This window comes from Entelurus aequoreus, linkage group LG24, assembly GCF_033978785.1.
Source record: "Entelurus aequoreus isolate RoL-2023_Sb linkage group LG24, RoL_Eaeq_v1.1, whole genome shotgun sequence".
Lineage (NCBI taxonomy): Eukaryota > Metazoa > Chordata > Actinopteri > Syngnathiformes > Syngnathidae > Entelurus > Entelurus aequoreus.
Window position 1 is genome coordinate 6,127,330 of NC_084754.1, and position 13,415 is coordinate 6,140,744.

Here is a 13,415-nt window from a genome sequence, read left to right on the forward strand (position 1 = left end):
TATATATATATATATATATATATATATATATATATATATATATATATACACTACCGTTCAAAAGAACAATTTTGTGGAATAGCCTTCATTTCTAAGAACAAGAATAGACTGTCAAGTTTCAAATGAAAGTTCTCTTTTTCTGGCCATTTTGAGCGTTTAATTGACCCCACAAATGTGATGCTCCAGAAACTCAATCTGCTCAAAGGAAGGTCAGTTTTGTAGCTTCTGTAACGAGCTAAACTGTTTTCAGATGTGTGAACACGATTGCACAAGGGTTTTCTAATCATCAATTAGCCTTCTGAGCCAATGAGCAAACACATTGTACCATTAGAACACTGGAGTGATAGTTGCTGGAAATGGGCCTCTATACACCTATGTAGATATTGCACCAAAAACCAAACATTTGCAGCTAGAATAGTCATTTACCACATTAGCAATGTATAGAGTGTATTTCTTTAAAGTTAAGACTAGTTTAAAGTTATCTTCATTGAAAAGTACAGTGCTTTTCCTTCAAAAATAAGGACATTTCAATGTGACCCCAAACTTTTGAACGGTAGTGTATATATGTGTGTATATATATGTATATATATACTGTATATATATATGTGTGTGTATATACAGTATATATATGTCTGTATATATATATATATATATATATATATATATATATACAACATTTTATTCAACATTGTCATTATGGGTATTGTGTGTAGAATTTTGAGGACAAAAACTAATTTATTCCATTTTGGAATAAGGGTGTAACATATTAAAATGTGGAAAAAGTGAAGAGCTGTAAATACTTTCCGGATGCATTGTAATAATTTAATCATTTAATTAACTGTTTTTACTATTCAATAACTATTCAGTCTTTTAATTAATGGTTGATTTCATTATTTCATGACTCAATTATTTATTTTATGATTTAATATTGATTTAATTACTTCACAAACTTGTTTGTCAGCGCCTATTTAGATGTATTTCATTTGTTAAACTCAGCCGTTAAAGTCAGTGGGCGGGTCCTAACACCTGATTGGTTAGTTATTGGACCCTTCGACCAGAGAAGCGGAGGAGTACTGGTCGATACTGGGTCTGAAAGTGTGGAAATAACTCTGACAACTTCAATCACATAATCTACAATGAATTACATCGTGAAATAATTAGATCATGAAATAGTTATTTACATCATGAAATGATGAAAATAATTAATTTGATTATTAAATAATTAAATATGGGAATAGTTAACTGATTAATCAAATAAATGTACTTTTACATTAGATATATTAATGACACATTTAATAACACGTGTATACTTCTAATTAAAAGTGGTTGATTATAGCTAATTAGACACATTTTTGATGATGAATTTGTTATGAACGTCGTTTTCCAATGTTTCTGTGTGTCCAGATTATGATCCCCTCCCGCACATTCCAGTGGTGGAGATGGTGTCAGACGACGAGATGTCTGAGGTGGAGAGTGTTTCTTTCCCTCCAAAGTGAGTGCATCACCATAATGTCCTGGGCATGTCGCTCCTTCACAACACACTTAATGGATTTGGGTGTTGTTGGGTTGCAGTGTGGTGACTTGGATCAAGCAGAAGATTCCTCAGCCAATTCTCCTGCCTGCTAGTGCTACGTCCATCGAGTCCAAACACAAAAAGACTCCCCGCTCCTCTCTGGACAAAAGTACATACTTTACGTTCCCGGGTGGGAAGATTCACGTCTAAAATATTTTGCACAAAACTGTTTAGGTTGTACTTTGTTGACTAAAGAGTTGTTAAATGTCATCTATTGTATGTTACAGTTCTTTCTCCACCACCCGAATCTCTCAGTGGAATCTCATTGGACACTGATGGCAAGGCCTCAAAGTAGGTTTATTTTCTCCTTCACAGCTTTCATTCCTTTCTTTACATCCTTCCTTATCTCCTTCACTTCCTTCCTTTCATTTGATCCTTTACATGGTTCCTTATCTCCTTACATCCTTCCTTATTGCCTTCACATCCTTCCTTATCACTGTCACAGCATCCTTATATTGTATCCTTTACATCCTTTTTATTTTATACTTTATCTGTCATTATCTCCTTTACATGCTTCCTTTTATTTTATTCTTTACATTTTTCATTTTATTTTATTCTTTAAATGATTTCTTGATCCTCAATTTTCTTCTTGGCAACTTGCAGTTTTCTCCTTTACATCTTTATTTATCCCTTTTCTTTTCTCTTTCACTGGATTCTTTGTCTGTGTTCTTCTTTTATCCTTCTTTACATTCTTGTTTTTCTACTTTGTGTTCCTAATTTCCTTTTTAATGTCCTTCCTTTTCTCCCTTTCCCCTCGTATATCCTAAATGTCCTTCTTAAAATCCTTCTTTTGTTCCTTTATGTCCTTCGTTTCCTTCTTGACTTCCTTACTTTTCTCCTTGGTATCCTTTTTGGTTTTCTTCTTTTTCCTCCTCGAGGTTCCACATTCTTTTCTTAAGTTCTCAATCAGCTGCTTTATATTCTTATTATTTTCATTTGTATCCTCAATTTTCTTCTTGACAAACTTTATTTTCCCTTTTTCCCTTTTTGTATCTTTTGTACCCTTCTTTCCCCTAATCTGCCTTGTTTATCTCCTTTATGTTCTTCCTGACTTCAAATACATCCTTTGTTTGTTCTCCTTGATATCGTTTTCTCAGTCATTTCCTTCTTGACACCCTTCTTTTCCTCCTTTACATCTTTAATAATCTCCTTTTCATTTTTCTTTCATATCCTTCATTGTCTTCTTGATATCCTTACTTTCTCTGCTTTATCGCCTTCAGTTCCTCAGAGTTTTCTTTTTAATCCTGGTTTTTAAATCCTTAATTATCACATTTGACAATCATTGTTACTTCTTCATAAGTTCTTCATTATCTCTTTAAACACTTCATTCGACAAACTTTATTGATCCCAATGGAAATTATTTTGTGATATCTTTTTAATTGTCTCGTTCACGTCCTTCTTTTTCTCCTTTATGAACCTAATTTCCTTTTAAGCATCTTTTATCATCTTTATGTCCTTAATGTTCTTTTTTATATAATGCAACCTTTTTCATCTTTATTATCCCCAACTTGCTCATTCACCTTCTTCATTTTCTCCTTCATCTCTTTTCTCTTCTCCCTTTGGTCCTTTGTTTTCTTCTTTGTGTTTTTCCTTTACTGGCATGAATGTGGAGCCCAATGATTGATGACATGTGTTTCTCCTCAGTGTGGTTGGCTGGTTCGTGTCAGGACTTGGCTTGAAGATCCCTCAGCCGATTCCTCCACAACAAAACGACGTTGAGGTAAGTTTTTGCGACAACTTTATGTTAACTGTTTTTCTAAATGCGTCTCCTTTCATCCTCGTATTTCTTTCTCCCCACTCGGATGCTGCCGTGGTGTGTGTTCAGGCTGCTGCTGAAGCTCTAAAAAAAGGTATGTTTTGGTTCCTACAAGTGACGTTGTCTCAGTCATAGACGACCGTCCTCCGCGGGCTATTTCCCCCAACGCCACTATTCACAGTTCACTTTGGCCAAGTGTTGTGTTTTTTTCACAGTAAGGACGTTCGGAGCCTAACTCAGTACCTCTTCTCCTTCTGTTTCAGGGGGGAAGGCGCTGCGAGCCCCTTGAACAGCAGGAGGAGACGACTGGGGGACGCTCACGTTCTCACACAAATCCTGATTGACTTATTACTATTTGGCAGTAGTGCAGCTTCATCATACTCGGGCAGCTGGAAAACACAACATGAACATTTAACTTACCTTACTGTACATACACTTCAATATGAATGTTTCAAACGTATGCACGGCAAATCAAATTTGACATTTTGGTTCTGCGCTGTTTGAGTCACCTTCATGCACAGCTATGACATCACATACATTCACGCCTATTAGTCACATGTGTGCGATAAAAACACACTGTATGATGTAAAAGTCGTCATTTGTTTATTGTTTATAGAATTTTACACTTTACTCCCCAACAAATTCAGATTGCAAAATGAAATATGATAAATGGCAGCTATGTGTATTGTATTGTAGTGTTATAAAAGTAATATTTTTATTTAATCATATTATATCACCAACTTGCATTCAGAGAGATGACTGAGATATGAATTTATGTTCATTTTGGTGCAAAAAATATCTGGATTGTATCCAAAGCAAGCTAAAGTGTTAGTTGTAATGTGTTCATGACTGTCGAATGAAATAATAAGTAATATTATATGCAGAATAAGGCCTGTCTTGAGCCACTTTATCCGCGTATATGGCCTTGAACTGTGAAATGTGGCCTGGGGATGTGTTTTCTTGTTCATGGGACAATCTGTGAGGAATAAAGATTCACTTGTTTGAGACCACGTCTTAAGTTTTCTTACATGTTCCATAAAATGTTGCTGAACCTTCCAAAAAGTTCACTTCTCTGCTACCTCCTTCCACACAAAATGATCCAATGCCGTCCTCCCTCAGTGTCAACCAAACTCGACCCTAACATGGTGTTAGAGGACGTGGATTCAGAGGACGAGGTCCAACACACTTCTACGACAGCCCCCGGACAGCCGGCAGTGATAAAAAGAAGCCAGTCCAGTTCGTCCATGCACCCCCACACGTGTGCTGAGACTAACCGAGAACCAGGACCATCCCACCCGACTTTGCCAACTTTGGCTAAAATACCGCAGGAGGATGCTGAGACTCAGACAGGCCGCTGGACACCATTCATCGAAAACATCAAGAAGGAGGCTGAGGATGTTGCTATGGCCACCATGGAGGAACGGTAAGTGGCCCCGTATGGTCTTTAATATCATTTCTTATTATTATTAGTCTACTGAAGGGCCCTCACGTCACTCTAAACCTAATGTCATCACCCTAAACCTAACCTTACCACTCCAAATACACACATACTGTACTAACTATTGACTTAGTTTGGTTGAAACTAAACACATGCAAAAACTTAAGTTTTTAAAGTCCCCCAAGATTTTGTATGGAAAAAACTTTAATAAGGTTAAAAAAGGATAGTAATTAACGTGACAATACATCATCATTATGATATTAACTACTGGGGCGTTTTATAACTAGCGAGGCCTCATTACATTTGTCCTTATAGTGTATGGTGTTTCTTCTTATCATTATTGTTATTATTATTAGCACAATCCCAATTTATCCATCCAATTTACCCGTGATAATGGTCACTAAGTGACTTTTCAACTTTCAGTAAATATATTTTCATAACTTTTAGGATGATACATGGATTTACAGCTAGTTGAATGACACCTCTGTCATGGCCTGCACTGCAATAACTGAAATCTAAGTAAGATTAAATATCTTAAATATCTCAAATAAGGGTGATATTTGCTTATTTTCTCTCTGATAAGATAATTCTTCTCACTAAGCAGATTTTATGTTAGATTGTTTTACTTGTTTTAAGGGTTTTGGTCCTAAATTATCTCAGTTAGATATTACAGCTTGTTTCTGAGATTTGATGACCTATATTGAGTAAAACATGCTTGAAACTAGAATATCAACTGTTGCAAAGCTGTGTCATTAACACTCACAAGAATAAAACTACTTTTTTAAAGTAATAATTTCAATCATGATGCTATGATGCTTTTTTTTTTTCTACCAAGAAAAGTGCACTTGTTATTAGTGAGAATATACTATTTATTTTGGGGTTCATTGAGGTTAGCTCATTTGACTTGTTTTGGAAAGTCTTGACAAGCCGAATTTTCTTGTTCTATTGGCAGATAATTTTGCTTAGTTCAAGTAAAATACCCCTAATTTTTGTAATTTTTTTTTTCTTGTTTTTGACCACTGACTTTTTGCAGTGTGAGGGGTTCTGTATAGCTTTTACTGGCACTTGGCGACATTGAGGAGGGTGGCAGGAACCCTGCCAAACAAAAAACTACAAATGTACTGACTTGCTTTACGACATACATCACTCCCCCTTTCTCCATTCGTTAAAAAGACGGCAGTCGATGCGAACGCCTACGTGCCGCCAGAAAACAAGAAGAAGAACCCCTACGTGCAATTACTGCTATCATGGCTGTGGCTCCAAAACAACCAAAGAAACGAAAAGTTTTGTCTAAGCAGACAAAAAGAGAAAAACGGAGCTTACTCAGATAAAAGGACAGTCAGGATCAACATTGCCCTGGCTTTCACTTGCTGGCGTGAGCTCATATACGAGGAATTCCACGCTGCCTTGGCTCTGTTACTGCTGGATTAGTAAGTGACTTTCAATGCTCAAATCCAAAACGCTAATGCTAATGTAAGCTTTGGGAAATTTGCGTGGTAGCAATAAATAGTCCAACGCTACTTCCTTCAAAAAAAAACTCTACGCCGGTCTTTTTTTTGCTTCGGACCTGTATCCGCCTCGATACATTCTTGGTAGTAGCGTCACGTTTTTAGCGCAATCCAAGATAGTTTCTTGATCGTGTCTGCTATTTCACAACAGCATAGCCATTAGTGACTTAATATTTGTGCCAATATTTCAATAATGAATAATACAGTGGACGTACGATGCTAAATGTGCTAGTCATCATGGGAAAGGTAGTCTTCCTCTGGAAAAATACTACCGCTTTGGTCCACTAGTGCCGCCAAAATCAACCAAAACTGAAAGTTCTTAAGTGGGGCTTTAAAGCAGGGGTGTCCAAACTTTTTTCCAGAGAGGGCAGTTCACATATTTAAAAACACTTTGATATAAAACATGCTGAAACTACTCTAATGTAATGCTAAGCAAAAAAAAATCAATCAGTCAAAGTTGACTTATATAGTCCTTAATTACAAAGGTCTCAAAAGGCTGCACAAGTCACAATGACACCCCACAAATCCCACATCAGGGCAAGAAAAAACTCAACCAAATGGGAACACGTGAAACCTTTGAAGGGACCGCACAGCAGAAAAGAGAGACGGCAGATCAACCGGTCTAAAAATGGGTCTATTTAAAGGTTAGAGTATACAAATGAGTTTTAAGATGGGACTTAAATGCTTCTACTTAGGTAGCATCTAACTGTTACCGGTTATCGGAGCCCGAATAAAAAACGCTCTAAAGCTCGTAGACATCATAAAACACATTTGTTTTATTGTATTGTTACATTAATAGCTGTTGTATTATTATAGGATGGCTTGTTAAACATTTCATAGGATTTTCAGAGGGTGGAAAAACCAAGACATTTAATGTAAAATGAATAAATACATAAAAAGAAAAAGAAAAAAAATGGTTAAAAGCCATCGTCCCGGGGAGCATTTAATTTCATCCCGTACATTTTATTTACCGTCCCCGGGACGACGGGACTACGTTAATCTCAAGCCCTGGAAGTTACATTTTATTGTTTGCATTATTTGTTTCAGCATTGCACTTTGAAGATGGTCCCTCAGCTCTTTGACAGCTTTGGCTCTTTTTCAGATCAGCAGACGGACTCTAAGTCTTTCTTATTTACAGTATATATAAAAGTTTCTCATTTCTATTCAGACTTCCATGTATATTTAATTTCCTTAATGGCTTGCCATGAAATATATATATAAATATATTATATACCGTACAAGCCAAATTATCCCGATCCAGATATTACTTTAATTCAAGTATTCAAGTAATATTTCCAGGGCTTGAATTTACAACCATTTTAGTCACATATGTGCCCAAAATGTAATCTGTGCAACTTCAAAATATTTGGGAACAAACAATTATTGTATTGTGAGCTAAAGTGGTGGCATTAGCCTCTAGAGGCTAATGCCATGACTTTCATTGTGTTTCAGGGTATCTTGAAGGATCATGCAAGTCATTGTTTCTTGTTGATGCTGTAAACAAAATGTCACTGTGCAAACCCATGTTTGTTGTTGTACTGAACACAGATTGAAAATAAACCCACTGAAATAATAATAATAACAATGATTAATTTCTAAGTCTTTGTTAGCTGTTTGTGAAGTTTTGCATCCCGTGCATCTCCTGGGGGCTAAGCCCCCCTGTCCTTAAAAGCTAGTGACGCCCCTGCCGATTAGTATTTTATACGTAAGTAGTAAAACCTTAAAGTCGCATCTTAAGTGCACAGGAAGCCAGTGCAGGTGAGCCAGTATAGGCGTAACATGATCAAACTTTCTTGTTCTTGTCAAAAGTCTAGCAGCCGCATTTTGTACCAACTGTAATCTTTTAATGCTAGACATAGGGAGACCTGAAAATAATACGTTACAGTAATCAAGACGAGATGAAACGAACGCATGAATAATAATCTCAGCGTCAGTGGTGGACAAAATGGGACGACTATTAGCGATATTTCGGAGATGAAAGAAGGTGAATGATTGTACTCAAAATAGAGGCTAATATTATTACCGGTATATATATTTATTTATTTTTTATTTTTTTATTTACATTTTCTGATTATCCAAATAAATGCTATATAAATATCATATATGCTAATATATTTTTTCTGTGATCTATTCATTATTTTTTTGTTTTATTCTATAGTATATGACAAATATTTTTTTTTTCTAGAAAACTTTTTTGTAATCTCTAATTTTTTTTAAATTACGCTAAAATCCTGTTTTATTTTTTATTTCAGTTATAGGCTATCAGAATTGTATATGATGTCTTCTACTTAAAAAAAATGTTTTTTTTTCTTAGTTGTAATGCAAACATTTTATTAATCATTATTCATTTCATAGATTTTTACTGTAATGTTTTCAAAATTGTATTTTTTTAGTGAGGCCCTAATCAGCCCTTGGTACATTAATATTCAAAAGTAGGCTGTATTGTGTTTTTTCTATAAATACATATGCTGAGGTTGCACTTTGCACATCCCAGCATTAAACTAATTATTTTTTAAATTTGTAATTGATGGTATGAATTATTGATTCACATTTCTAACAAACCCAAATCGACTTGACATATAGCATCTCAGCAAATTTAACTACAGCAATAACCACAAATCCTTTGTTCAGTTTGCTGCAAGAGCGCATGGAAATGACACGTGTGGCCGAAGAAGTGGCGAGACACGCGGCTGAGATGGCCATTCGACAGCTGGCCAGTGAGGGCCAGTCCATTAAACTGTCACTGGGGAGCCAAGAGCTGCTGGAGGAGTTTGACGCAGAGTACGAATTCCTTTCTCTTTCTTTCTTTCTGCTGGCTGTGTGCTTTGTTCATGCTTTGAGGTATGTGACCCTGTGTTGACTGCTCGCAGACTGCCAGATTTACAAGAAGACAGAGAAGCCAGTCATCCTGATGGCATCGAGTAAGTTATGGAAGATCTCTGCAGGAACTTTAGCTGCACTTGTTCTGTGTTTGCTGCTGTGTTGCTTCGTCTCCGGTGGAACTTCATCCACAGCATGGGTGTCTTAAGTGCAGCCTGGGCACCATTTTTGGCTTGCAGCTCATTCTTATGTATTGATGACACGTGTCATTTTGTGGTAAATACATTTTAGGATTCATTTTTTGTTCTACTTTTTTTGCTCAACTGTCTAAGTCAACTGCAGTCCTTAATACAAATAGCTAACATGTTTTTAACAACATTTTAACTCTTATATAATTACGTCAGTTTTTTTTACATTGCAAAATGTGCATAAAAGTAGTTACCTATATAGTAAAGGTTAAACGGCTGTTGTACTGGAATAAGATCAGGCCTGAATATACATATGATTAGTTTATAAAATGATTTTGATGCATTGTTGCTGTTTCCAATTTCAGGGTTTTATTCTGGAAAATAATAGCACAATTTGTCATATTCACTGTTTGGAATTAGGTGAGACAATTTAGGTCAAGTGTTTCTTACTTTGACAGTGGCCAGACGTCCACATGTTTGCTTTTTTTTATTTAGGACTAAAGTTGGTTCAGAGATTTGAGCAAAAAAAAGGAGAAAAAATATGAACCCAAAAATGTTTACCACTGTTCTAGTGTATCGTTAACATATGTAATGATAAGAAATACTAAAAAATAACTCAATTCAGAGTTAGACAACCAAAGTTATGACCTAAAATAGAGCAGAACTGTATCTGAAAGGACCAAAAAATGGCTAAAAAGTATCAAAATGTCATCCTTTTCTTATTACATTGTACCTTTTTACTCCTTCTTTCCATTATTGTGGGTATTTTCTGCCTGTTTGACTTCGACAATGAGCTGCAGCCCCCATGAGGACCCCAAACCGCACTTTGGACACCCTGGTTTACGCATTTCACTCTGTCTTTTTAGAGCTATTCCTAGACAAAAGCTGGGCTGCACACTTATGGAGTTGTTCTGCACGCTTCCACACTTCACCTTTTCACGGCCGCATGAGGATGTGCCCTGCATGTCTAATAATTCACATTAGGCAACCACTTGTATTCTATCATCCGCAGGCCCATATTTTGTGGCCCTTTACTAAACTTCATAGTTTAGTATAATTGCGGCCCACAATATCAATTCAATATATTATGGCAATCTTGAATACCACTAGATACTAACTACAATAACGCTGCAAAAAAAGACTACAAAATAAAACACACATTGGCTAATGCAAAGAGCAACTTCCTTTAAGCAAACGGAAGTGTCTCCGACCATCTCCTGGGGAACTCAATAGTTTCAGAATATACAGTTTTATATATACAGACTAATACTTCCACTGGCCCCCAGATAAATTGATCTAGAGGGGTATGAATACTCGCTAAAATTGTCACTACATTGGTAACTTCTTCCTGTGTCTTCTTATTCTCTGGCAGACCTGGGGCCGTACTTATCAAGCTTCTTAGAATTACTCCTAAGAAGTCTGCTAAGAGTTGACTTAAGAGTAAATAAATTCTTCGCTGAAAGCTGCACTTAAAAGTTAGTTATCAAGCGTCTTACTCACACTTTCAACGAAGTGTAGGACTGAATCTTAAGTGTCACACTCAGAGCTGAATTACGACATTACTATGTGCCGTAAATGGAATTTTAGGTGACGTCATTTCTGTGTCCATAGAAATGACCAATCACGGAAGGGAATCCGTTGTCTAAGAATAAAGAAATATCTTGGAAATATTTAAGTGGACAATGGGAGTGTATATTTTGACAATAAACTACAAAATAATACAAAACAAACTAGTCCCCGCCGGCACTCACGCTACCGCTCCCTCTCTTCTATCGCCCACACACTCACTGACGTCACTCACCTCACGGCCACACACATACGCTACTGTCATAACATTTTCTTTCCAATTCATTAATTAGGCAACTAATTTGAAACTGGTGTGGGTGGCTCTATATATACTAGCCCACTGCAGACACATGCAGAAATCAACAAGGAATCGAAAAGTATTAAATCTGTGACAAAAATAATATCCGCTCTGTCTAAACGATACCGTTTGATCAGCTGCTCATCATCAAAAAAACAAAACATTGTTCCGTTCCCTGAACGTTCGCGCACGTCTCTCTCGCCTCAGTGCCATCCCCTGCTGGCAACTCCTAACCACTTAAGACACCTCTGAAGGTCTCTTAAATATCGTGGAGAGTAGGAGTGATTCTTAGACTTAAGAACGTTGATAAAAAGCTTTTATTCTTAAGTTTGAGAGTAGGACTAAATTTCGCAAATTCTCAGGACTTAAGTGTAAAATGGCACTCTAAGAAGCTTGATAAGTACGGCCCCGGGTGTGCATGATCAGTGTTAGGAAGCAGAGTTACGATGCAAACCTTCACCTGATGGATAGCACATAATCTATTTGTGATGGCTAAAATTCTCCACAAATAAATTAATTTAAGGATTAAATTGTCCTTTATACACAATAATGTCTCGCACCTAGATAAGGGATCCTCATCGTATTGACGTACAAACACATACATACTGTAAATAAATTGTGTGTGTCCTTTGAACAGGCAGAGATCTAAAGTCACAGTTGCTTTGACCTTAACATTAGTAATCACGTTGACCCGCTCTAAGTCCCCCGCGGGCTCCTGTTATGTATACCTCTGCCTCAGCATCTGTGCCCTAGCAGCCACAGCTTCCCCTAGCAACGGCCTGCCTTCCCTCTCTCCCTCCCCCTTTGCATCGCCGCCTTCCCCGCGGTTCCTACGGCAACCTGCTGCTGTGCCACATCCTGACACCAAAGACGCACACAAAATGGAATATGTGGCTTGTTTTTCCAATTAAATGGTGGAATCCTAGTGTTTGTCATTCGGGTGCTCTGGGTTTTTCCCTTTTGACCATTATCTTTATCAACATTGATGGATGATGTGAGTATTGCATAAAAATGTTACATAAACAAAGAGTGCTATTGTTGATTGCTACAGCTTGACTTACAATTCAGTAGTAGCCTAGCATCTATTACAGTATTATTACTATAGTATTACTAGTACTATTATTTTGATATTACATCAGTTCTTCATCTCTTATATCATCAATTGAACATGGGGAAAGTTAACGTACGCACTCACACCTTAAAAATGTGACTCACAATTGAGTTTTTCATTGATTTAGAATAACATATCAGTAATGATGTGTTACTTTCAACTCGTGTAACAATTATGTTGTGCTATTTCTTTGCTAAATGTTTTTTTTTTTAATTAACACTCAGACTTTCTATGAATCTATTAATGACATACTGTCTTTTAGTAGAATATGATCTAGTTTGATGTAGGGCTGCAACTAACGATTAATTTGATAATCGATTAATCTGTCGATTTTTGCTTCGATTAATAATCGGATAATAGAGACAAACTACATTTCTATCCTATCCAGTATTTTATTGAAAAAAAACAGCGTACTGGCACCATACTTATTTTGATTATTGTTTCTCAGCTGTTTGTAAATGTTGCAGTTTATAATAAAGGTTTATGGGAGAAAAAAAAAAAAAAGTATTAAAAAAAAAACAAAAAAAAAACTGCGCATAGCATAGATCCAACGAATCGATGACTAAATTAATCGGCAACTATTTTAATAATCGATTTTAATCGATTTAATCGATTAGTTGTTGCAGCCCTAGTTTGATGTTTTCAGTTGGTTAAATGGTAAAATATTCTCATAGTAAAGCCATTTTCTCATTAAAACACGCCGCAAACTGGCTTATTTGTCAAACTAAATAGAACAAATGCACAAATGTCTCCTGTTCTGCGTACAGAAAAGAGAGTCCCGTTGTGGAGGCTGAGGAACACACCATCAGTGAAGAAGGTACAGAACAACCTAGCACCACTACCTTCTGACATGACCAGAATAAAAATGTCTCATCACTATTTAAATGTGCATCCACACTAACATTCCTTTTCCATGTAATCATAGTGAAAGATAATCAAGAGCCCGAAGAAGAGCCCCAGCAACCACCAACAACATCACCTTCGCCACCACCTCTCAGACCTGAACCAACAAAGGCCTCGGAGCCAGACCCTGAACAGCAGGTAGAGGACAAGACCCAGGAAGTAGTTTCTCAACCTGAGCCTGTGACCCAGCAGCCACAGAAGGCTGAGGAAGTCGCTGAGTGTGCCAAGACTGCTGAAAAGGTACTATTAGCACC

At 36.8% G+C, this 13,415-nt stretch overlaps 1 protein-coding gene across 1 annotated transcript in view; it reads left to right on the forward strand.

Annotated features, from left to right (window-relative positions):
* Positions 1–13,415, forward strand: part of LOC133641713 (cyclic nucleotide-gated cation channel beta-3-like) — a 68,929-nt gene that overhangs the window by 14,664 nt on the left and 40,850 nt on the right. Inside the window, exons 11-20 of the mRNA XM_062035656.1 lie at positions 1,405–1,492; positions 1,573–1,682; positions 1,801–1,864; positions 3,218–3,293; positions 3,399–3,423; positions 4,449–4,752; positions 8,907–9,056; positions 9,146–9,196; positions 13,026–13,075; positions 13,184–13,401. Coding sequence (XP_061891640.1) covers positions 1,405–1,492; positions 1,573–1,682; positions 1,801–1,864; positions 3,218–3,293; positions 3,399–3,423; positions 4,449–4,752; positions 8,907–9,056; positions 9,146–9,196; positions 13,026–13,075; positions 13,184–13,401 — 1,136 coding nt within the window. The remainder of the gene's footprint in view (positions 1–1,404; positions 1,493–1,572; positions 1,683–1,800; positions 1,865–3,217; positions 3,294–3,398; positions 3,424–4,448; positions 4,753–8,906; positions 9,057–9,145; positions 9,197–13,025; positions 13,076–13,183; positions 13,402–13,415) is intronic.